The sequence below is a fragment of the Cryptomeria japonica genome, chromosome 6 (assembly GCF_030272615.1).
Source record: "Cryptomeria japonica chromosome 6, Sugi_1.0, whole genome shotgun sequence".
NCBI classification, from domain to species: Eukaryota; Viridiplantae; Streptophyta; class Pinopsida; order Cupressales; family Cupressaceae; genus Cryptomeria; species Cryptomeria japonica.
In genome coordinates, this window is record NC_081410.1 from 431,799,078 (window position 1) to 431,825,614 (window position 26,537).

The 26,537-nt window shown below is 40.0% G+C and overlaps 1 protein-coding gene across 3 annotated transcripts in view; it reads right to left on the minus strand.

The window, feature by feature from the left end:
* The window catches only part of LOC131044147 (CBL-interacting serine/threonine-protein kinase 24), a 116,497-nt gene that overhangs the window by 50,235 nt on the left and 39,725 nt on the right, over positions 1 to 26,537 (minus strand). For all 3 annotated transcript variants that reach the window (XM_057977415.2, XM_057977413.2, XM_057977414.2), the window contains 4 exons: positions 24,418 to 24,525; positions 24,239 to 24,313; positions 24,064 to 24,117; positions 21,262 to 21,387 (listed from right to left, as the gene is read on the minus strand). In XM_057977415.2, the coding sequence (XP_057833398.1) occupies positions 21,262 to 21,387; positions 24,064 to 24,117; positions 24,239 to 24,313; positions 24,418 to 24,525 (363 nt within the window). The remainder of the gene's footprint in view (positions 1 to 21,261; positions 21,388 to 24,063; positions 24,118 to 24,238; positions 24,314 to 24,417; positions 24,526 to 26,537) is intronic.

A 26,537-nucleotide genomic window follows, 5' to 3' on the forward strand; every position in this document is an offset into this window, starting at 1 on the left:
AAAAAATGTATATTGAAGAGGAATCTACTATACTTTGCACGTAGTGGCTTGCATTTGCCAATCTTTGTGGTCCAAACTTTAGCAAAGCAGAGGTGAGGTTGGATAGAGCTACATTAGCTCAAATTAATCCTATTGGATGGTGGAAGTGCTATGGCAAGGATGCACCGAAATTGAGAGTAGTTGTTGTTCGTCTTCTTTCACAAGTTGCTAGTTCCTCTGCCATGGAGAGGAATTGGTCCACATATAGCTCCATCCAATCAATCAAGAGGAAGAACCTTACCTCTAGAAGATTGAAGAAGATGGTGGTTGTACACAGTGCTTTGCAGCTATAGGATCGCCAAATTCCTGAGTATTGTTAGACTCTAGCCTTACATTGGGATGTTAATCCCAAAGATGCTATGCAAATCAATGAGGAGACATAGGAGGGATTGGTTGGGGTTCCATTGCTTGAGGCAGCCCCTTATACTAGTAGTGATTCGATTTTCATTTAGACCTACCATCTGCTGATTAGGGACAGCCATATATTTCCTAAGTTCTATGTTTATGTCATTTCATAGTTGAAACTTGCAGCCTTGGGGCATTTTTGTTATAATTCTTATATAATATGTATGCACATTAACAATGAAAGCATTAGAAGTTTGTTAATTTGTTCGTCGATTGTCATGTGAAGTCTCAATTCAGGTCTAATGCTATGTATTAGGCTTCTATGTCTATTATGAATGCTTTATCAATGTTATGATATGGATATTTGAACTTTCTCTATATTTTTAAAAATTTCCCCTTTTTTAATAATCGTCCTTGTCACCGAAACTCAATGGAGCATAGTATAATACTGCATTTTCCCTGTGAGATGATCTCATAATTATAAATGATATTTTTCTTTACTCTAATGTTCAAGTGCATGATTTTTAAAATAATCCTTAGATAGAGCAATTTATTGCAAAAAGATAATTGGTTAACTCGTACCATTATGATTTAATAATTAATATGTATCCTCAATTAGACACTTAGTTGTAGGGAATTACCACGCATGTAGCTTGTAGGGAGTAAGATATAGCATATCCAGTGGTTAATGAATGGAATCTTCTTTTTTTTATCGGTAAAAGGTTTGATTTGTATTATTTGTCAAAAAATATACCTATAATGTTTTCAATTTTGCCCATCCACCAACAGTCCATCTACACAAAAAATACAACCATCCACAGTATCATTTGAGTTTTCACTAGCAACGAAATTTCTACTGCTACCACAGACCAAGATACTACTAACCACCCAAGATTTACATCATTTACATCCAGCTCAAATTCACATTCGTTGAAACAAAATTAATAGATTCTACCACTACTTGTTAACAAAAACATACTAATTTTCTTTTTTCTTCTTCCTCTATGGCTGAGTGTCCCAATGGTCTTTCTTGTTGAACTTCAACTGCTTCCTCCCTGTCAACTGCCCCTCATCGCCTCCAACCCTCTCCCCTGCTTCCCTGTCTCACAAGTATTCCTTTAAGAAATTCCACCCAATTTGTGCCTCTACCCGATTGTCTTCTTTGTCACATAATGCGCTCCAAATTAAAAAGGGGTGTAGCAAAGGAGTGAACTCTACTACGTGAAGCTAGTTGCCTCTAAGAGCCATGAAACCCTCTCCAGGTTTGGCGATTGCAATGAATGCACCAACTCCCCAGCACCATTCATCTTTGACACACTCCATGAGCCAATGGGCTTCATCCTTACTACCCAATTCTAAACACCATGCCACAAACATTGATGCCACATCAATGTTTGTCCTATATTTGTATTTTTCTACCAAGAACTTCTCACCCAACATCATTTTCACCACCTAAAGAAACATCGGGTCCTCAATCTTAAAAATCTTCTTTATTCTATCATTAGTATTTTTACCCCAAAATGCAAGCATCTGTTTCTTTGTTTGCAAGAAAAAGTTAGCCTCCATTCTGCATAAATTTCTCTCTGTCCTTTGCAACTGCCACTTCCAAATTGTGGTGTGAATGCCAACTTTCCGCCTTCATAAAGACTCTCCCAAATGCATAAATTGTCTTGGGCATACCATCACATTCAATGGATTGTCTTCTCATTATATTTCTTCTGCACCCCGTACTTCTCTATCCTCAAACTCCACTCTCACAAATCTTCCCATATCTCCTCCTTGCCAATCATAAATGTGGCTGCCCACTTTGACAAAATATCCGCAGCTTCATTTCCCTTGTGCATTGTATGCATGATTTTGAAATTTTGAAAGGCATTTAGTTTGTCTCTAATTATTTTGATGAATTTATTTAATTTCTACACCTGCATTTCACCTTTGCTAATTGCATTATTAATAATTTGTGAATCGCCCTCCAAGTGAATCTTTGAAACTGATAATTTGCTTGACATGTTTACGGCGAGCAAAGCTGCTTTCACTCCGACTTCATTGTTGATCCCATCTACGAGCTTCTGAGCACTCAATGCCAAAATATTCCTATTCCATTCTCGAGCAACACACCCAGCCCTTGACGGTCCCGAGTTACCTTTGAATGCCCCATCAAAGTTTATTTTAGTCCATCCCTCTTCAGGTTTAATCCACTCAACAACCCTTTTCTCATTGCAAGATGGATGAACCCACTTCAGCCCATAAACCGGCCTGGTAATGAATGAAATCTTATTCTTTGGAGAATGATACATAGAATGTTTAGTGAAAGCAAACTAAGTTTTATGGATTTCGAAATGGTCATATTTAGAGTTTTATTGGGGGGGTGGGCAGGGGGGCCACGGAGACAACTTCTAATTAAAATATTTTTTCTGATACATTTTATACATTAATGATGCATAGCATACTATATTTTGAAATTATATTGATTGAGGACCTAAGTTGGAAGATACAGGTACAAGGATACGATATACTGATATCACAAAAAAATAGGAGATGGTTATGTTTTGGGCATATCCATACAAAAAATATATAAAATAATAAATAAATACAGATTTGCAACCTAAAAACAATTAAATTTAAAATGACACATTTCATTCATAAATATTGGGTACAAAATATATATCATTTAGATAAATTAGAAGAATATTATAAACTTAAGTAGTGTTGTAAAGTTGTAATTTAAATAAATTAAATAGTTTCATTCCATTATACCATAACCTTTGTAAAGTTGCGCTTTTAAGTAAATGTAAAATTTTATCTTGTCCACTTTGACATTGCCCATTTTCACATATTATCTTACAATGCAATGAAAAAACATTGTTAGGGGTAAAAACGTATGTTAGTATGAATAATAATTATAAGTGTGTTATGTGTGGTTATGTTTTGCTGTTGCCGAGAGGTTCCCGTCGGGTAGTTGGGAGTTGGTGACGGTTGGCAACTTGGCCAACTGTCAGGTCTATATATTGTTTGGTTGGAACCTCGGCAAGGGGAGATTTTGTATGGACAATCCTGGGCATTGGAATAAAGATATAACTTTCTGGTCTACTTATTATCATTTGTCATTTATGTTATGATTGTTCTGTCCCATGAATACTGGGTACGTGCAGGGAATACTGTGTTATCTGATTAGTCACCAACTATACATTTAGGACTAAACATTTTAGCGTTGTTGCCTGAACGAACCTGGAAATAACCATGGCGACAGGCGGAAGCAATTAATGGGCAGACCATTTAACCAGCAATTAATTATCGTGGACAGCGACACACACAAAGAGAGTACCGCACAAGAGGAACGAGAGGATCAGTTGACGACAGACTTGGTGGAGTTGTGGGACATGTCGGTCACGTAGTACGTACGACGAGAGGCTCAGGAGAGAGCCGTCTCGGAAGGTACGGTACATGGTGAACTCACCATCAGCACCCCCGTCCTTGACCTACTCGAAAGTATTCCAAGGTTACTCGCTAGGAATTTGATTGCACTCCAAGACCAAAGGGAGGAAACGGCAAAGGAACTTTGGCGGCAACAAGTTCTCCGACAGTACGAAGAACAGAATCATAGGGAGGAAGAGGAGAGGGAGGCCAGTCAGCGCCGGACCTCTGGCACTTGATGCCCCTACGATTGAACAAAGACAGACGTACCACTGCTACCGAAGGAGTAAACGAGGGAACTGTACGGCGATCTCTCCGCATAAAAGAACAGGCCGACAGGATACGGCAACTAAGAAAGGGTGCCGACTCAAGGAGTCCGAAGAAACACAATAGAAGTCGAAGTGTGAGTCGGAGTCGTAGTCGGGAGAGGCAAAAACCGTGTACGTGGAAGGAGTTGGCCGAGGTCGCCAGGAACTTGCCACTTCCAGACGAAGCGGAGGAAGATCTCGTCAACCAGGCCCCACACTCGACGTCAAGTGAGGAAGACTCCAGAACCGAATCACAAAGCACCCAATCAGAATTTTCCGAACAAGGAGAGGAGGCGGTACGAGACCTGCACAAGGAAATCGCCACTATTTTCGAACCAACGTTGTCTGGCATTAAAAACTTGTCCTTGTTGGAGGGCATCAAAATAGGAAGATCGGATCCGGAAACCTCGGGAAGGAGGGACTATAGAAGTGAAGGTGACCAAAGCCCGGTTGGCAGGTGCCCAACCAGACCAGGAGCATACGGTACCCTTCGGACACATAGTACCTTCCCGGCATATAGCCATTTCCAAGCACTGCATAAAACCGCACAGAAAAGAACGATGGCACGCACCCCGGAGAAACAAAAACTTCCAAAATTCATGGGCGACGGGTCAGAGGACCCCGTACGGCATTGCAAGACATGGGTCACCATTTGGGAAGCAAATGGCCAAGACGACCAGGACTACTGGGTGAAGGCATTTCCGGCCACTCTGCGAGGAATAGCTATCGACTGGTACACAGACCTTGATGCTCAGCAGAAAACATCCTGGAGCAATCTGAAGAAGGCCTTCGAGGAAGAATTCAAACTCCTACAGGATGACAACGAGATTGTGGCGGAAATTTACAACACCAAACAAGGAAAAAACGAAAGTGTGTGCACATATAACAGAAGGCTGAGGGAATTGCTTAACAAAATGGAGAACCAGCCGATAGATGGCCTCAAGAAGCGGTGGTTCGTGGAAGGATTGGTACCATCCCTGAGAAGGACGATGAAAGTAGTCCCTCCGCCATCGTACGATAAAGCATACAACCGCGCCATGGATGTTGAAAGGGAAAACAAGACATCCCAGGGGAAGTGATGGACCAGTGATGGTGACAGCACAGACGAAGACAGTGATGGGGGATCCAAAACCGTGCAAGCACTCCGGAAGGATATGATGAAGATGATGAAGGAGTTAAAAGGTGACAAAGAAAGTGGTAGGGAAGGAAAAGAACTATGGTGTACTGACTGCAAGACTGAAGGACACACTAAAGGAAGTTGTCCCCGTAAAGTTTTTTGTGACATTTGCCAAGTAATGGGACATTCCACTAAGGAATGCCCGTAGAACTTGAAAGCACGAAGCACACAAGTGGCCTACGCCCAACCCGACCAAGCGACACCACCGGCGACACCGCTGAAGCCAACAACAAACTCTAACGCCTCACCTGGAGGGTACAGAAACAATCGGCGGGGTAACAACAGATCCAATAATAACACACCGAGGAGCAGAATTCAATACAACGGGAAGGGGCGACCCATGATTCAGTGCAGGAAGTGCAACGAATGGGGTCACTTTGCCCGAGAATGCCAAATCGGAGGTGATGAAGGAAGTTTGTTGTGCAAATGGTGCGGTCCAGGAAATCATGAGGACATAGATTGTCCAAAACAAAAAGGGGTGAACATGCTCGATGTGGAGGGATCAAGAGAAGACGTACTGGCAATCACAAGGTTGCAGAACAAGAAAGCCATGTACCCGGACCCTCGCACAGAAAAAGAAAGACTCCAGGAGGCAAGGGCGGATATCGAGCGGGCGATGGCTGGAGAGCGGATGGCCTCGCACTTGGCTACCAATACACCAGTCCGGTCGGAACCAGAGAAGAATATCATCAAGCAGATGTTACAAACCACAATACCCGTACGGGTGTCGGACCTTCTACAGACCATACCACAGTTAAGGATGGCTCTGACAAATGTAACCGGGGACACTACCGTCGGTCAGGAACACCAAACGATGACAAAGTCTGGTACGGACCCGGTGAAGGGATCCGGTATGGATGCCATGAACCCTATGCTACTAGCAGTGGGCATCGGACGGAAATCCGCAGTGGTAGAGATGGATATATTGGGACAAAAGCTGACAAACACCATTGTTGATGGTGGGTCTGGAGTCAACGTACTGCCAGAGGAAACTTGGCGAAACCTCGGCAAGACGACTCTATGGCCACCAACCTTCCACCTGGTCGGTGCGGATCAGCACGGCATCAAACCCCTTGGCACCCTCATGGCACAAAAGGTGGTAATTGGGACGCAACACTTCCTTCTGGATTTTGTAGTCATCCCTCTGGAAAGGAAAGTGTACGACGCTCTTCTAGGAAGGGGGTGGCTGATCATGACCAAAGCTAACCACAACTGGAAAAGGAATACGCTTTCAATCGAGAGTGACGGTCATAAGTATGTAATTGATCTAAGGAACCAGTCCGTTAGCGAAGAGCTCGCGTCATCGGACTCCGAATCAAAAGATTCAAATAGATGGAAGTGGGGTTCTGCAGGAGACAGAGGAGGGAAAGAACCCGACGAGGAAGGAGTGTTGGAACTGGACGAATGTTCCGAGGATGGAACCAGTTCACTGGCGGGACTTTTTCATTGGCAAATGGAGGACTATGAGGTCTTCCACCCAAAGTGTCACATGCTTCAAATATGTGAGATAGGAGAATCAAGTGGCGAGATGGAAGAACAATCCTTATCCTCGGATTGCGGTAGATACCAAGAGGGAACGGCACGGATGGACGACACGCCAACCCACCAGTTTGAACGGGATAAACCCATCAAGTACGAGGAAAGGGTTCTGAAAAAAATCAATCTAGGCAAGGTTGAGGACCCGCAGGTGATACTCGTAGGGGATGACTGGAACCCCATACTAGATTACTCATACGACGTATGCCAGTCGAGGGAGTGTTTGAGTTATCTGTATAACGTATGGTTGACAAAGAAGGGAGAGTGGCAGTGTTTGAGTTATCTGTACGGCGTACGACCGGCAAAGAAGGGAGACTGGCGTAGCTCGTACAGTGTACGACCTACAAGAGGAGGAATACCATATGGCAGAACATTGCACCCACAGGAAACTAAGTCATATGATCTTGTACGACTAGCAACGGATAAAGGAAAAAGATCGTACGGTCAGAAAACAGAAATATTGTACGTTCAGGATCCGTACAATCCCCTCCTTCACGGTGTTTGTACACGCAGGGAGCGGTTGTATGAAAAGTTTGAGGGTATCTATACAGAGATTTGTGCCATCCATGTGAAGCTGAGTGAAGAGTTGGCACAGGTTGAAGAGGTCGTACGACCAGGGAGCGGAAGTGCACAAGTTAATCCGTACGGTGTAGAGGCAGCAGTCGGTCCAATGGTCCGTACCAGTATGGCAAACCAAACAATGGCAGAGGAGGCCGCACTAGGGAAAAAGGAGGTTGCCGTACAGGTAATTGATACTAGTACGACATGTTCAGGTACTGGTACGACGAGCACTAGTACAGTACCAGCAGGTATTGGTATGGTTCCAGTAGGAACTGGTACGGTACTAGCATGTACTGGTACGCCAGGTGCTAGTACGACATGTTCAGGTTCTGGTACGACGATCACTGGTACCAGGTTGGAAGGACATCTTCTAGCAGAACGAATTCATGTTTTTTTCAAGTTGGAATACAAGACATTATACATGTGCCATTATGCTATTAGCCTATTCTTGGACGCCATACGCGTGCAAGTACCACTAGAAATGTGGGGAAGCTTTGAACCTCGCGGAAGGGTTGAACCAAATAAACCCACCATGTACTACTACATTCACCTCGACATCCTTGGCAACACAGCGCAGCCCACACGGAAGAGGAGGAAACTAGATGCATCTATAGAAATTGAAGAGGTTAGCAGCGCAGAGGATTCAGAGGAGCTGGAAGAAACAGAAGAACAGGAAAGTGGGGATGAAGGGTTCCACTTGTCAGGACACACCGCTGTAGAGGAGGAAGAGGAAACAGAATCATGGCAGCAAGAAGAAGATGGAGAGGAGGAGCAACAGAGAGGATTGCGGGAGCAATGGAAGAGTACGAGGGTGAAATTTACACCCTCGAAACTAGCCTCGGCACACCTGGTACCTCAGGAGGCGCTTGCAATAGCTAGCCCGGTGGGAGATGTACGACCAGTGGGGGTGTTGGTCCAGAAGATTAGAGAGGGGGAACCGCCGGGACGAGTATCGTTGCCATAGATTAGTTTGGTCGTACTTGCAGCAGGAACAAAAACTGGTACAGCGGCAACAGAAACTGGTACGACAGCAACAGAAAGTGGTACGGCAACAACGGAAACTGGTATGACGACAATAGAAACTGGTACGACGGTAGCAAAAACTGGTACGGTGTCGGCAGAAACTAGTACGATGTCGATAGAAACTGGTACGACGGCAACAAAAACTGGTACTGTGTCAACATAAACTGGTACGACGGCAGCAAAAACTGGTACGGTTTCGGCATAAACTGGTACGATGCCAACATGTACTGGTACGACAAAAACTGGTACGGTGCCAACATGTACTGGTACGATGCCAACATGTACTGGTACGATAGAAATTGGTACGGTTCCAACAAGAACTGGTACTGTGCCAACATGTACTGGTACAACAGAAATTGGTACGATTCCAACAAGAACTGGTACGGTGCCAACATGTACTAGTACGACAGAAATTGGTATGGTGCCAACAAGAACTAGTACGGTGCCAACATGTACTGGTACGACAGAAATTGGTACGGTTCCAACAAGAACTGGTACGGTGCCAACATGTACTGGTACGACAGAAATTGGTATGGTGCCAACAAGAACTAGTACGGTGCCAACATATATGGGTATGTTAGGAATTGGTATGGTGCTAACGAGAACTGGTACGGTGCCAGTAGGAACTGGTACTGTGCCAACAGGAACTGGTACAGTACCAATAGAAACCGATACGGTACCAGCAGAAATCGGTACGGTACCAACAAAAATTGGTACGGGTGACTTGGGAGGCATTAGCAGCCCAAGTGGCAGAGCTCACCTTACAACTGGAACAGAAAGATAAAAAGCTACTGGAAGCAGCTCACATGGTAAAGAAAGCACGGGAACGGCAGTTGCTGGCGAAAAAGAACCTGAAACTTCAGGCCGGACAACAACCTCCTCTTGCGTCCACTACAAGGACGTGTTGTGACCTAATCACACATCACCCCATCCCAGATAGGGACCCCTCTAGCTGTTAGGCCCTTTCGGTCGTTTGGTCTTGGTTTTTTGTGTGCGTTTGGTAGCAGTCTCTTCAATCCCTCTTGTTGGGATGTTCAGGGGTCAGTTAGTGCTAATCTGCTTCTCTGTCAAGCGAGTTCTGTGAGGTCTAAAGCTTGTTTTGTTCTTTTTCTAGGGTTTTGCTTTTTGTCCTAGATTTTCGGGGTTCCTATTAGGGTTTTGGGAAAACTGAGCATACGACTGGAGTCAAGACCCTTCAGGGCACCTCCCAGCAAAATTTGAGCCCAAACGGAACAACTTTCTATTTTTAGAAAGTCCCTATTTTTTAGGGATTTTTTCAAGTCCCGAAATGTCGCCATTTTGCCAAAAATCAAACTTACTATTTTTAGTAATTTCTATTTTTAGTAAGTTTCTATTTATAGTAAGTCATTATTGTACCCAGTTCAGGGATCTAACGCTGACACTTGGAAAGTTTCTATTTTTGGAAAGTTATTACAGGCAGGGTCAGTCAGCCAGAGCGACAAGGATCAAGCATTCACAGGCATTTCTATTTCCGAAAAGTCAGATAGTAGACAGAGGTGGCCAGAAATGGGTCAAGTGTTGGAAATCCATGCCTAAAATGGAAAGCTCGGGAAAACACTCCAAAAGCACAGAAGGTCAAAATAGGCTAAGTCTGAAAGACATTCACAAGCGAGAAAATCCACCTCTCCGTGGACGGTGAAAATGCGCTCAGGTCTGGTCTGGGGTGCTGAAACCAAGGATGGATTCACAACTGCAATTTTTTGCCTCTCCATGGATGGTGAAAATGTGCCCAGGTTTGGTCTGGGGCGCTGAAACCAAGGAGTCATTCACAAGAGCAATTTTCCGCCTCTCCATGGACATGGCAAAAATGCGCCCAGGTCAGGTCTGGGGCGCTGAAATCAAGAAGGCATTCATAAGTACAATTTTCTGCCTCTCCATGGACAGGGTGGAAATGCGCCCAAGCCAAGTCTGAGGCGCTAAAACCAAGGCATTCACAATTACAATTTTCTGCCTCTCCATGGACAGAGCCAAAATGCGCCCAGGTCTGGTCTGGGGCGCTGAATCCATGAAGGCATTCACAAGTGGGAAATTCATGAATCCTTGGCATGGTAAAATTTCACCCAAACAGAAAATTTGAAATTTTGCCTAAGGCACGGATTCCAAGGAGTCGAGTAAGAATAAAAAGCAGAAATTCCCCTCGAGCGAATTTTCAATTATGCTATTTTTAGACATCAAATCCCGGCCAGATATGGAAATTTTTATAGATTCTGAATCAGGACGAAATTCCCCATCCAATGAACCTGACTCCTAAAATTTAGGAAGATCCCTAAAAAATAGGGATATGGAGAAAAGTCGGGAAAGTTCCTTCGACGGCACGAGATGACAAGTCGGAGTGGAATTGAGCAAATCCCGAGAAAGATCCCGCAATCTCCCTCCAAAATTGGAAAGTATGGAATCAACGAGTTGGCAGGAGGAATCTTCCAAGTATGACGCATGACTGGGAGCAATTAAGGAAGGTTCTAAATTTGAACTCACACGCATGGGAAACTGCCTTGCATGTCGTAGTGATTAAGGAAAGTATGACACGCCATAAATGCAGTTACTAATTTGATGCCTCTTGAGAATTTTATATAAGTTGGAAAAAACATTTCATCTTTCACGTGCAAGATTCAGGAAAGGAAGAGTGAAGAAGTGAAAAGTTTTTTATACTTAGTCTCTATTTCATCATTTTGAAGTATTCCCAAGATGGCGGAACCTAGCAGGACAGCTACTATCTCCAAGCAGGCAATGATCAAAGCAGAGACAAAGGGTTTTCTTCCCCATTCTCAGTTGAATTCAAGATGGGAAGAGATCAGTGATACCAACTTCGGCATGTTCAACTGAGCTGCATTCAAGATAAGAATGTTCGGAACTACAGGACACAATCCATCTCTGACAGTTGTCAAGATTGTGAGAAGTGGAATAGTTGCAGCAGCTGGCTTTCCTCTCGCCATTCAATGCCCAGATCTAGTCTTGGAATGTGCAGCACATTACAATCTGGAGCGGAAGACGATCTCAACGCCAGACGGCAAGTTACTGGCAACATTGACTCTAGAGGCGATTGGTGAAGCCTTCGGAATCCCTTCACATTACTCCATGACATACAGGACCAGCAGCGGAGCCCAAGTAGTCTATGAAGCAGGCCCCACCAAGTGTGCTGATTTGATCAACAAGCAATGGTTGCTGAAACCTAGAGTACACGTTTCCAAGATGCCCAAAACTCTCACAATCTTCGAGTTCAAGCAGGAATATGTGGACATGATAAAAATGCTGAGCAGAGTAATGGGATGCTCACACACGGTGAACTTCGAGCCTTGGATGTTCTTCTACATTGGTGAGATCATGAATTCTAATACATTGATTGACTGGGCTAGATTGATCAGCCACTACTTGCACGAACAATTGAAGAACCTGTAGGAGAAAAGGTCTCAATCCTTTTCCATGAGTACCTACCTATTCTATATGCTGGCACGAAGGGGTGGATTCGACGGGCTGCCGGCAAGAGGAACCATGCGCTGCGCGCCAACTCAGCTAAAGGTGCATGAATGTTATCCTCAGCTACATCTCCACAACGTGAATTCTTACAAGTTGGCAAATGACACCTTCACCATGTACCTGACACGACTTATGCAAAATAAGTTACACATGAGGTTGTCTCCGCAAGCAAGTGCTTTGGTCCAGAAGTATGGCGCTGCATTCCTGCAATTCCCCAAGTTCACCTACATCAGGACGCAGGGCTTCTCCTTCCAATCCTACAAATTGCCTAGATATCCGTCGGATAAGCTTATATTGCTCGAGCTCATGAGGCAATTGACTGCCTACGATCAGCTGCAGACGAAGAAGAAAAAGCAATCTATTGAATTTCCAATTGTCTTAGGGGATTTCATGGAGATATGCCCAGGATTGGAAGCCGCTGAAAGTGTAGTAGACGAATTGGCATTCTACCGCCTACCATTTTACACCTCCAGGGCCCAATATGATCCTTACAGCCAGATTAGGAAGGTTGCCGGTGTCAAATTCATACATAGATTTCACTTGGAGGATTACTGGGCAGGAGTCAAGGATGACTTTGAGGTCCGGAGAAGAATGCACTCCAGACTGCCCCTCGACACCATCAAGATAAGTGAGATTCATCAGGTACTAGACCAAGTGAAGGAAGACTCAGATTTGATGCAACCTAAATTCGAGAAGATTAAGGATCAACCTATCCTATTGCCAACTTGGTCGGAGCCTGAGGTAGATGATTTGAACATTTTGGCCAAACCAGTGCTAAAATTCACTAAGCACTGGATTGACAGGCAGACAAGAAAGTTGGTAGAAAACCATGTCCATCTAACATACCAGCTGATGGGAAATCTGGATTCCCACAGTGAGGCGACTAAAGGCTCTTCACAGGGTTGGGCAGGAAGAGAGGCCCAGATGGATAGAGGGAAAATTGCCCCAAAGAGGCCAAGGATAACAAAGACGAAGGATGCCCAACAGGAAATCCCGCGTGAGGTTCAGCAGGAAGCCCAGCAGGAGGAGCCTCCACAAAAGAGAACGAGGACAGGAAGGGAACATTCACCAGTCAGCTCCGCGAGCGTACAAGTAGTAGAAATGTTCCCACATCCCGCAGGCCCACTTCCAGGAAACGTTCCAGCACCTGATATACTCAGCATCAATGCTTCACAGGGCCGTCATCAGCCAAGAAGTCAGAGGCAAGAGGTTTCCCCGCACCTGGAAGAAGTTCGCCAGGATAATTTCATAGAGACTATCCTTGGCGAAATGGAAGAGGAATCTCAAGAACGGGAGCATGCAGAGGATTACAGCCATTCCATCCCCGCGCCGGATTGGTTGGTAGGCAGATTGGGAAATGAAGCAAGAGGGGAGCCCAATCCTGCTCAGGAATTAGAAGAATTATTGAAGAGGATGGATCAGCCACCGGAAAGAAAGGCCCCCCGAAAGTTTTCAAAGGTAGTCAGGGAAGAATCCAGAGCTCGGACCTTGCACATTGCTGAACCTGCGGTGGATAAGGATAGGAGTGAGATTAGGCAGGAAGATTACGTCATCAGACAGGTGGATCTTGGCCATGCTTCCACTGGTCAAGTAATGGGAGATTTCGACGATTCTTCCTTTGCAATGAAGGAGAAATTGCTGAAGTCAAAAGCAAAGTGTAAGCTACTGAAGTCAAAAGCAAAATGTAAGCGGCTGAAGGAGGAAAACGGACTTCTATGCGAGTATGTCAGGAGTTCCAAGAAACCCCTCAGGGAAGCAGGTCCTTCATCCACTCCCCCTCCCTTCCTTCCCAAGTAAGTAATTGATGATGCGGAACTTACAAAGGCAATGGCACAGAATTCCCGAGAATGGGTAGAGGATGTTTATGCCGAGGCAAGGAAATTTGTAGAAGATCTAGCTCAGCTCCATTCAAGGTTCGTGGCCCTCCTAAGTAGGTTGGAAACGGCGGAAGGACTATGGGAAGATGTTGATGTCTACCAAGATTTAACCATTTCCCGACTCAGGGCTCTGATGAGGACTCCAAGGCAAACATTGGTAGACGGGAAAGTAATCCAGGAGAATGAAGCCTACGACTTTCCCCGATGGTTCTACGCCATCTATTCAAGGAAGAACACCCTAGATAAATTCAGCATTGATTCCGTCACCTTGAAGGAATCTATCAGAGGGATACAGGAAAAAATCCTCAGTGCCATGGAAGCTTTATTTTCAAGGAAACTTAGCGATGGGGGAATAACAGTGAATTCCTTGAAATCCCAGTTCCATGATTTCTTCTTCGTCGGTTCATTTCCCAAGGAACATTTTGCAAATGTTTCTTCATTCTCCGGTATGATGAAGAAAACACAGGAGGCCATGGCAGATTGGGAAGGTTTATTTTCCAGAAGCGAAGAGGAGATTGGCTTGATGGAATTCAACATCGAGAATGTGCCAAGTGTCTCTATCAGAGAATTGGAAGCCGTCGTCGGTAGGTTCATTACTTATGCCATTAATGAGCGAGATAATGGTCGTCCGTTTTTGGACGAAAGTCTTTTGACTGAACCATGATGGCGTATTTATGGCTGAAGAGAACATTGACTAGGCGCGGGACCGGTCAATGCATGCCACCACAGGATAAGGGAATCTTCTTGCATGTCGTCCTCTCATAATGGTTTTATGACGGATTCTTCTTGCATGTCGCCGTCACTTGGAGAGTGATGGGCATTTATGACGACGTTAGTTATATTCCGGGCATGATCATCATCATGGGCGCTATTTTAGGCCCTTTTAAATTTATTGTAAGTGGGCATAATGGGTTATTTAATGCAGATTCCGATCTTGTTGCATCATGTGTGGAGAATCTTTTGGGCAAACCCTAATTAGGGTTTTGCATGTAATCTGAGCTTGAGGCCTATATAAGGGGGTGACCCCCTCATTTGTAATCAAGGGAGACTATCGTCACAGATTGTTGCTAAGAGTTTTTGAAGCAAACACTTAATACATTGTTCAATTGTTGGTGTGTTCTTGTGTTGTTTTGGAACTCGCATGGTCTCGTTCTCTTCATAGATTAGATTTGTTTTCATGCTATTAGATGAACTAGATTTGATAGGATCGCTTGTTGCCAAATTCTTGCTCATACTTTTGGTGTGCAGCTGATTGTTGCATATCGTGCAAAGTTAGTCTGAGCCTCGTTATATGTGTATGTTCAACTTCGATTATTAGAAGAAATTGTTCTATTTTGATGGTTTCTTTTGACAATTTGAAAATCTTTAGCACTCCCCTTGAAGATTGCACCGCCTTCGTGTAAGTTGTGCTTTGCTGGCAAAGTGAAGCGCGGTTGGATTTTGCACAAGTTATCCCGTCTCCTCGTTCCTAGGATTAGATTACCTTTAGTTTAGTTTCCCTCTGCCCTATTCCTATTTACTTTCTGCATATTTCGAAATCTAAAATCTAAAACTTAGAGCTTTATTGCAAATCATCCGCGTCAATAAATTCTTGAGCTTGCACAAATTTCTTCGACATACATAAGGCCCCCTTGGATTACCAGCAATCATATCAGCCAACTGAGTCACATCTAGAGCATAAAGGAACCTTGGAGTCGGTTGTTTGATTCTCCAACTATATCAGCATGCAATCGTACTTTGATCAAGAGAGAGTGAAGTGACTGTTAGGCAACTTATTCTGTGTTAGACGCGGTCATAAAAAACACGTCAACAGGATGCCTCCTCCCTCTTCTCAGTCTTAGCTATGTTTTATATAATTCAGTTTCTCTTGTCTGAGTCGTCTAGAAGACGACTACGTTTTTGGGGGGTGCTAATGTTAGGGGTAAAAACGTATGTTAGTATGAATAATAATTATAAGTGTGTTATGTGTGGTTATGTTTTGCTGTTGCCGAGAGGTTCCCGTCGGGTAGTTGGGATTTGGTGACGGTTGGCAACTTGGCCAACCGTCGGGTCTATATATTGTTTGGTTGGAACCTCGGCAAGGGGAGATTTTGTATGGACAATCCTGGGCATTGGAATAAAGATATAACTTTCTGGTCTACTTATTATCATTTGTCATTTATGTTATGATCGTTCTGTCCCATGAATACTGAGTACATGCAGGGAATACTGTGTTATCTGATTAGTCACCAACTATACATTTAGGACTAAACAAACATTTCTTTGGTCTTATCTTAGCTCTTCCCATTAGTTTATACATAACTGCTAACTCTCACTTGATTGGGATGCCCTCCATGTGAGGCAAATGGGACTTTCGTGATAGTCCAACAAATCTCAAAATTACACACGGCGACCAAACTCACTTGCCACTGTTTTCCCTTCCATTGAACCACTGAAAGTCCAATTTCATACTATAATGCAATACCTACTACAAAATCAAGCATTCTATAGAATCTCACACTATTAAAAATGTTGAATAAGGTAAAGTTATACTCTCTTGAACCTTTTGTTAAAAAGATTCATTTGATAGTTTGAATTTGATGTTAAATGGCTGGCCATTATTTAGAGCTCCAAGTGTAGGTTTTATGGTGAAAAAGCCATACAAAACTTTCCAAGTTTTCAACAATCATTGCCATCAACATGGAAACATTGTAGAAATGCTAGTCACAAAATGAGCAATATAAATTCAATCTTATCACTGGGGACTTATAAGGAAGACCAACTTGCAAACAAGAATTATAGCAATGATTCTCTTGTATGAGAAAAATAAATTAATAAACTTAAAATTCATAAAATATGTTTATAATTTTGAAGATGTAATTGATTGGCAGAGTATGATTGTTGAACCGACTTGTGAATTTAAAATTGAAACTAAAAAAATAATTAATAAAATGAAAAGAACTAGGATATTACAAAATAGTGTGAAAGATAAAGTTAAGTTAAATGGACTTCTTGTGATGCTTGTGATACTAGATGAAACAAAAATTTAATATATTCATATAGATTTTGACTAAGTATTCTTAATTGTAATTGGTGATGTAGCTGAACCATGTGCTATTGAGGACATCAGCTGATTTATAGGAGGCTAAACGGTATGAAAATTTTTACCCAAGTGTGATAATTAATATTCTTTTCAAGATTTAAATGGTGTAAAAGAGTTTTTAAGTAATACAACATTTGTAATTTGACTAATAAATAAACAGGTGTGACTAAAAGTTTTGAAAGGGTTTATTGGTTGACAACTTGTAAAACTATAATTTAGGAATTGTGGAAAATTCTATGACAAGGATCAAACAAGGAAAGAAGTGGGCATTGGAGAAGGGGCACATAGAGTATTTCCAACTAAAGATACACTATATACCCTAGGTTGTCCTAGTCAAGGCTGTTGTTAATGAAAAATGTTCGATTTCCACCTTGAGCATGGCCATAGCTTGAGAACATTATATTGATCATGAAGAAAATTGAGGAAGCCAAAATCCAAGGAAGCTTTCAGATATGTACTCCAATTCCTAATGAATACAATAAGTTTATGCTATTCAATAATCTATAATTAATCTCAATATACATTGTTAAGTATTACCGTATATGTGTGATACTTTAGTTTTTTATTGTAGGCTTGAGAATGAAATGCAAAGGAAAGATTTACAAAATGAGATGAACAAGAAATTAGACAACAGAAAAAGCATTCAATGAAGCTCTTATTCCATTCATCTTAAATGTACATATTTATCAAGATAGAATGACTGTTTAGTTCATCTTCTAGATGATTAATCAGCTTCTAACATATCTAAAAACTATAAAATATAAAATAATATCCTAGCACACCTAAGATTATGTACAATAGTGTTACATTACCCCATAATGCACAATGGTAGTGGTTAAACCATTGTTTGACTTGCACATTGGGCAAGTTATTTATAGTGCCCAATTCACTTGATATGAAGCTCCGGACTTCTGCAGATGTTTTGCCTAAGTGATAGCTTGTTCACTCCTACAATTTTGTAAAGACTTGAATTTTTCTTCTCAAGTTGAGTCAAATGTCCATGATGCTATATCGCATTTTGATAAAATAATGCATTCATTTGCTGAGAAATTTGTAAATTCACCACCATTTTCTGTGTTAAGTGAAAAAATAGCATTACTTCTAACTTCTAAGTGTTGAAATTTGTAGAAAACTGTTCCACTTTTTTCACCAAAAAGAGTGAAAAAATCCAAGCTGATTGTGCCCATGAGTAACCCAGAAGTATGTTGTAGTTACACCATGTGGCCTAAAAACTAGATAACCCAGGGTGATTGTGCCTATGAGCAACCCAAAAGTGAGTTGAAGCATGCATTGAATGTCCTAAGTTTCTATCAAGCAGTTTATGTGAAACATTTGCCATCCACAACACTCTAAATTCTAAAATGAAGACATGTGTCAACACATAAAAAACTACTCCTAAGGCAAGAAATTTTGTGTTGAAAATGAAGGCATATGATGATCTCACTCCATGCATAGTCATCAAAAACCAAATAGCATTACTTCTAAGTGTTGAAATTTGTAGAAAATTGTTCCACTTTTTTCACCAAAAAGAGTGAAAAAATCCAAGCTGATTGTGCCCATGAGTAACCCAAAAGTATGTTGTAGTTACACCATGTGGCCTAAAAACTAGATAACCCAAGGTGATTGTGCCTATGAGCAACCCAAAAGTGAGTTGAAGCATGCATTAAATGTCCTAAGTTTGTATCAAGCAGTTTATGTGAACCACTTGCCATCCACAACTCTCTAAATTCTAAAATGAAGACATGTATCAACACATAAAAAACTACTCCTAAGGCAAGAAAATTTGTGTTGAAAATGAAGGCATATGATGATCTCACTCCATGCATAGTCATCAAAAACCAAATAGCATTACTTCTGAGTGTTGAAATTTGTAGAAAACTGTTCCACTTTTTTCACCAAAAAGAGTGAAAAAATCCAAGCTGATTGTGCCCATGAGTAACCCAAAGGTATGTTGTAGTTACACCAAGTGGCCTAAAAAATAGATAACCCAGGGTGATTGTGCCTATGAGCAACCCAAAAGTGAGTTGAAGCATGCATTGAATGTCCTAAGTTTCTATCAAGCAGTTTATGTGAACCACTTGCCATCCACAACACTCTAAATTCTAAAATGAAGACATGTGTCAACACATAAAAAAATACTCCTAAGGCAAGAAAATTTGTGTTGAAAATGAAGGCATATGATGATCTCACTCCATGCATAGTCATCAAAAACCAAAATATGCTGCAAAGAAAAATCCTCAATGGACAACATGAGAAGTCTCCAAGTAACAAGCTCAAAGTACTCAAAATCTAAATCCTAATTCCCCCACATTGTAAGATGAGCGGACAGCTGCTACAAAGGCCCTTATAAAGAGGACACGTATGAACCTATGTATAGAGAGTCGAGACACACAACTCAATGATACCCTCTTGGGTTTCATCACGAGTCTCCATTAAGCTACACCTTCCAGTTTTCAATTGAATGGGAAGATTTTTGTAAGCCACCCTTTTCGAGTTTTCAACTTAAAACTGAAGTGTAAAAGTATAATCAACAAGAGGAAATATTCATAGCCTAAAATAATTCGTAATAGGCTGCATAGCTGGCAGTCTCAACATGCTCACTATCAGTATAAGTACATAATTGTTCTCTATGGTAATTTAATGTAACTTTACAATTCTCTTAGTAGGTGGTCCCTCACTAATACAAGTATCAATAGTATTTGCAATGCTAAGTTCATCATCAATTGGATTGACAATAACATCCACATCATGAGTAGACAATCTCAACATAGTACTAATGCTAGAGAGTATATGTAATGCTGAGTTTATTATCAACTAGATCAACAACATCCGCATCAAGAGTAGACAAGCCATTATCTGAAATGGTGGATCAGGACTCTCCTATAGGATTTTGACAGTATGCGGACCTTAGTTTGCCCTCCAAAGTGATCTATCCATCCAAAATACATATGCTTCATTGATTGGTAGGTAAATCTCTAACTTAACAATGCTTTGCAGAATGTGTGTGTTGAACACATTATAGACAAGGACACATATCAAAACAATCATTGGAGGCGTGTCCTCAACATCCACAATGACAACTTTGTTGAACAGCAAATAAAGAATTTGGCATTTGTTCAAAATACCTTGAGGCACAAATTTGATTGGTTTGAAATATTTTTGTATCTGAAAATTCACAACACCTATATACCCTAGACAATATGACATTTTTTAGATTTTATTGTCTCCTAGACTAGCACAATGGGTGGAGATTCAACAATAGGACTAACAGGTAATGATCCATGATGAACTTTGACAACATGCTTTTTGAGTTAGAACCAACAACAGTGTTCTACAACACTAATTTGCATTTCTTTGCGAAGGAACATTAACATTTTCTTCTCTACAACACTATTTTGTGACACAACGAGGACTTAAACACTTTTCTTCAAAAAGTTTTGCATTTTCCTACCTTCTAGTTATACTATTTGAAGAAGGAACACATCTTTCTTCTCTCCAACACTATTCTATGACATAGGAGGGAGCTTCATAACTAATTTGTCTTCATCAATTGTTTGATTTGAACTGCATGAAGAAGGAAGATTATTGTTGACAGCATGTTTCTTCTCTACTGAAACATTGAGTGTTTGATTTTGTAATTGATATTGCAAACTATTGTATTCTTGCCACAACATTATGTATTGATTACCAAACTGCATATAAAGAGGCTCATATTGATGTCATTGTTAAGATATTATTGTTGCTTCTTGTTGGTTACTAACATGAATTTCAAGGATAACATGCCATTGATGTATAAGATGGACATGACTACAAAGATTACACACATAGACTGAAGCTTAGATGCTTATTTATAATAATTTTTGTAAGTGCTTAGGGTTTGTTCCCCCCATTCCTGGGACCTATCCCCTGCATTACCCTGTCCCCTTGTCTCAAGACTCTGTGGAACATAGTCTAAAATGTATAATACTAATTACTAAAATAAAATGATTGTTCAATTCATCTTCTACATGAATGTTTTAGATTTTAGTATATCTAGGAAATATAAAATGTAAAATATTATCCTAATACACCTAGGAATATGTACAATAGTGTTTCATTGATGCACATTTGTTTTAATCCATTGCAGTTTGAACAACATACAGTTATGATTGATTAAATTAGGTGTATTTGTAATAGGAAGAATGGTTCTTGAAGTTTAGGAAGAATTAATTGCTCATGACAGTGCATTATATTGTTTTGAAGTATTGCTGAATATATGTTACAGTTCAGTTTTTTATGCACATTTATTTTAATGCATTGCTTTGAACAACATACAGTTATGAGTAAGTAAACTAGGTATATTTGTAATAGGACGATTTGCTCATGAAATTTAGGATGAAATGCTTGTGACAGTTTATTACATACCCTTCTATACAAACTCACAAGATCACTCTCATCAAACGGAAGATATCCAGCCATTAACACATACAGTATTACTCCACAAGACCACACATCTGACGCTGCACCATCATAACCTTTGTGCCCTAGAACCTAATAAATGCAGACAGAAAACTGTTATGTGAGTAATCATACAAATAAAACAAATTAAGCTAATAAACATTCTAATATCAAAAGTTTAAACATCAAAGGCCATATGTTTGCACATTCACTCAGTTGATATAAATGATTATTTTCAGCATCCATCATTACATTACTAGTATGCTTACAAATTTGTAATTCACACTAGTGAATGTATACAAGATTCAGATTGAGCTCACAGTAAATCTTCAAAACACGAGGTTACTAAAACACTACTAACTGTAGTTTATTTCAAACTGTAGTTTATTTCTTGAAGCGCCAAAGAGATTCCAATATTGTAACCTGTGATGCATAATGCTACATAACATGTGACATGTTAAATATCTATAATTACACACTATAGATAACCTACTGCAGAGAAACCAGTATTTTAAATAGCTCAACACACGACACAAAATTTACAAAACATAATGATAAATACAAAATAGTAAATACCACGTATCATCTTCATTATTCTAGTTAACCAGCTACATAGAAACTATCAAACAGCTTTTGCATTTTAGACTCTTCAGTTTGATTACAACCATAGAACAAAATATGTTTTGGTCCTAAAATATAATTCCTGGCTGTAAGTAATGCATGATATGCTATGTATCATGAGTTTTATTTTTATTTGACTAAATATATAATTTCTTTCAACATTTCAAATATTTCCAAGTCTGCTGTTAATTTAAGAATCTTTCAACCAGTGTTACATGGAAACATGTTTTTGGGACCCAGGAATAAACTTCTTGTTCCAGACACATTTCTGGGAGAGACACTGTCCGAGAAATTGCCCATGAACTACCAGGATGTTTCCTGAAGTTTTCACAAACTGTTGAGATGTTTCTTGGAAGTTTATGGAAACTACGAGAAACCTCAAGCAGTTTATAAATGCTGTTTTAGTGTGTCATTAAGCTCAAATTTTAAATAAGAAATGTCTTTCTGTGTACAGATTCCTCTCATTTCTGGATGCCTAATGTTTTGAAAAATCATTTTGAAAGTTTTTTCTTGTTTGTGGTCAGCTTACCCCTGTTGTTTCCTAGTTTCTGTATGCAAGAATTTGAGAAACATAGATTCCAACCATTATTACTTGTAAATATGTTTCATTTTGCAAACTTCCACTAAGAAATCATCTACAGAATATTCAGTCGGAAGCACATAAATAAACCAAAGGGTGAGACAACTAGTTTAATGAGGATATATTTATGAAACACCAAAGCCAATCAACCAATTTGCAAAAAAGTACATTAAATAAAATAAACAAGCCAGAGCAATAGGTTTGATAGCCTAGCAAATAAAATCCTATTAGCATATAGTTTCAATTGTTCATTCAATTCCACTAAACTAGTATTTTTCTAGAAGGTGGTAAAGGAAATTTCCTTAAGCCAAAAGGTCAGAAAAGAGAGATCTCTATATTGTTGTGAATATTGCATCAATGACAGTATTCTTATTTGAAGGTACTCTCAAAACAAAATCTTTTCCATTTAGTAAAATAAATATTGCATCAACGGCATTGTTCTATGTTCTCAAGACATGATCTCATAACCTTTACAGATTAAATTTTGAGGATGTTTGGTGTTTTTCAAAGCCCTCTTAGATTAGCCATTACAGAAACAAGATAAAATTAATTTGATCTAAAAACTTAATTAAATCGTTTCTTGAAGGTCATGACTCATGCATGACATGTATTTTTATCATAAAGTACGTAAGGGCCTATATTAGTAAGAGTCCCAGGACTAAGTTGAAAAACAGAAATTATTTCCTGTAACTTATAAAATGATTGGGCCTAAGCATATGTAAAATTACTTAATGGATATGATACAACAGCACAGCCCCTGAAATTCAGGAGTCTTGCAAGATATAACAAAAAAAAATTCAAACACTTGAATCAGTGCAATCAAAATCAGTCATATCATTGGAAGTAAAAATTCTGAATAATTGCTAGAAGCAAGACACTTATCTCAGAGTCTTCCATTAAGTGAGGAAGCGTTTTTTACAACACTATCAGTCATGTCAGTTACCATGAAGACACTCAATAGTTACATGAAGAAACAATGCTTATTTCTCAATCTATAATAATTATATTCAATAACCAATCTCTTTTCTTGACAGGGGAACAGCACCAAGATTAAAGGATACCAGTTTATTATAAGGGATAATCTGAAAGAAACAAGCAAAATATAGAAATTCTGCATCAACGAAACAAGCTTTAAGCTATTAATATATTTATAGCATTTGATTTAAGTGACTTATATTGACTGGAAATTTCACTCTGTGTATTCTCTGATGATACAAAGACTTTGTTACAACTAATTTACGGCGATAAAAGATATTTGATTTGTGTTATATGACCAATTTTAAAAGTTAAAAATGCTGAATCTATTCCAATTTGTATTCAAATATCAAAAAATTTAATTGAATCTAATTTATGTTACATTCTTCTACATTTTTACAAATAAATGAAGGCAGGAAATACATGCTTTTTGTAATTGAAACCCCATGGAACGAAGCTGCAAAGTGCAATGCTCAACATAAAAAGCATTAACTGTCACTCAATCTCACTTAAGGTAATCAATCTACGATTGAATTAAAAAAAAAAAATTCTTCTCAAAAACAAATTTTGAGAAAAAAGAAAAATTGCAATACCTCAGGTGCTACATAATTTGGCGTTCCACAGGTGGTGTGCAAAAGTCCATCTTCCTGCATGTGAGTTACATGAGACTGCTAAATATTTTCTAAAACAACTCCAAGTCCATCTCAAAAGAATAGAGAATTTCTGTCTATCCTAACAACTGATCAAAAGCAAACAAATAATCCTTACTTGTTGAGACAAGGCACTCAGTCCAAAATCTGAAATTTTCAGGTTTCCTTGAGAATCTAGAAGAAGATTCTCAGGCTGCAAATAAAATCATCAATTACTCAGTTATGGGATCACAGAATCTTAAAAAGAAGTATAAACCAACAGAATGAAAAATTATAAAAAACTACAATTAAGTTTACCTTTAAATCCCTGTGGTAAACACCCTTACTATGACAGTAATCAAGAGCATCTATAAGCTGTTGGAAATATCTACGTGATTCATTCTCACCAAGTCTTCCTTGATGAGCCTGTTATTAATACAAGGAAATAAATTAATTAAAACAAAATGATCGCATTGAAGAAAGAACTGAAATAGACATAAAGTCAGGCCATTAAAGAGAAGCCCTGAAATAGGTAAATAACTTCAGACCAAGAAATAAGTAAACCAAGGCTCAAAACCATTTTACAGTCCTCATCTAGAATGTTCTTACTTTTTCAATTAAAAAAACTTAAAAAAGCAAGCAAAACCAAAGTTCCAAACCATATTTTAAAGCTATCATCTAAATTGTTCTTACTATTTTTAGCCCAGATTAGGGACAAGTTACATCTGCAAATTTGTTTTCTTTTCATTCACTGTTTAGAAAAAAAAACTATATTACCTGATCCACCTACAGACTGGCCAGTTCCAGGTTCAATTACCGGATCCGCGATCCAGTCAAATCTGCCTGTGGGTATGGTCAGGATATGGGAGAGTGGGGTTGGGTTTGTCTGGAATGAACCCAGGCAAGATCCAAAAGAACATAGGGGAACCTAGGGTCAATCTGTCAATTTTCTACCCTTTTTAATAAAAAAATGTCTTTTTTGAAAAAAAACCCACCTTTCACGCTGCGTTTTAAAATTTTATGAAAATATTGTGCTGCCCCTCAACCTCACTAACGGGGCTGCCCCCAAACCCCCATGAAGTGGGATATGGAGCCAGAGCAAACCGACATGGATGTTTCCACTTTCCAACATATTACACTTGGGTTTGAAAAGTGATCACACTTTTAGTGCAAGTGGAAATGGCACTGCTTGTAACTCTTCAAATGTCCACAAAGCTGTGGGATATGGAGCCAGAGCAATTGAATGCTTCCACTTTCCAACATGCTACAGTTGAGTTTAAAAAGTGAGCACACTTTTAGTGCAAGTGGCGGTGGCACTACTTGAGGTTCTTCAAATGTTCCTATATCATCTAATGGCAATGATGATGTTGGTGTTCTAAATCATTATGTAGCTGAAAATTAATTGTTGAACTTGATATTATTATTTTATTATTGAACTTGATGTTTGAACAATGAATATTTTATAACATTTATCGTTTGTTTATTAAATGACATTAGATTTTATTGTGCTTTTGTTGATTATATTATGTCATGTGGTATTCCAAACTTGATTCCTATTTTTTGTCTGCATAAATATATGTATATATGTACGTACAAATGTATGTAACATAGTTCCAAGAAGTTTCCTAACAAGGGAATGAGGGGCCATAGGGGCGGGTTTCAAGGACAAGGCCCTCTTGGTGTACGTTTTATCACTCACCGAACATTAGAATAAAATATCCAAGGATACTCTATCCTTTCCTGAACAAAATCACTACTTGTGCCAAGATTGCGAGAAAGACAACAAGGCGACTCCAAGGTCTATATGTACGAACGGACAACTTTATGTTGGATAGCTTCCTTGGTTATGTATGCTGAAATCAAAGAAACGGGACTTGGACTCGGCGAGGCCGACTCGACTCGGGACTCGGACTCGAGAGTCAAAACTCGGCTCAAACTTGGCTAGACTCAGCGAAGTGAAAAACTCAAGAAATTTAGAGATTTTTAAAGATTTAAAACTTGTTTCACGCACCCTTTATTAAATACACCTTAAAGACAATAACATCATCAAATAGAAGCTAATTTGATTAAATACACAAGTATACATCAATCACATAAGCATAAACGCTAATTGTAGCTGAAGGAAATAACAAACATGGATATATAAATATTGTCAAATGTATACAATATTACAAAACTCATGGAATAAAAAATCCATGTCATCATATGATCAAATGAGATGCAAACTCTTCCTTTACAACTCTTGATGCACGAAATGAAAGTATATGTTGTTATATATGGAATTGGAGTTTAATTAGACTCTAAGGTTAAAATTTCCCTACTTTTATCGGCACAATTTCCCCCCCAAATTTTACGACGGGGGTTTGGGGGCAGCACCCCCAAGTTGGGGTCAAGGGGCAACGCCCCTTGCGGGGTCCAGGGGTAGTGCCCCTGGCGTA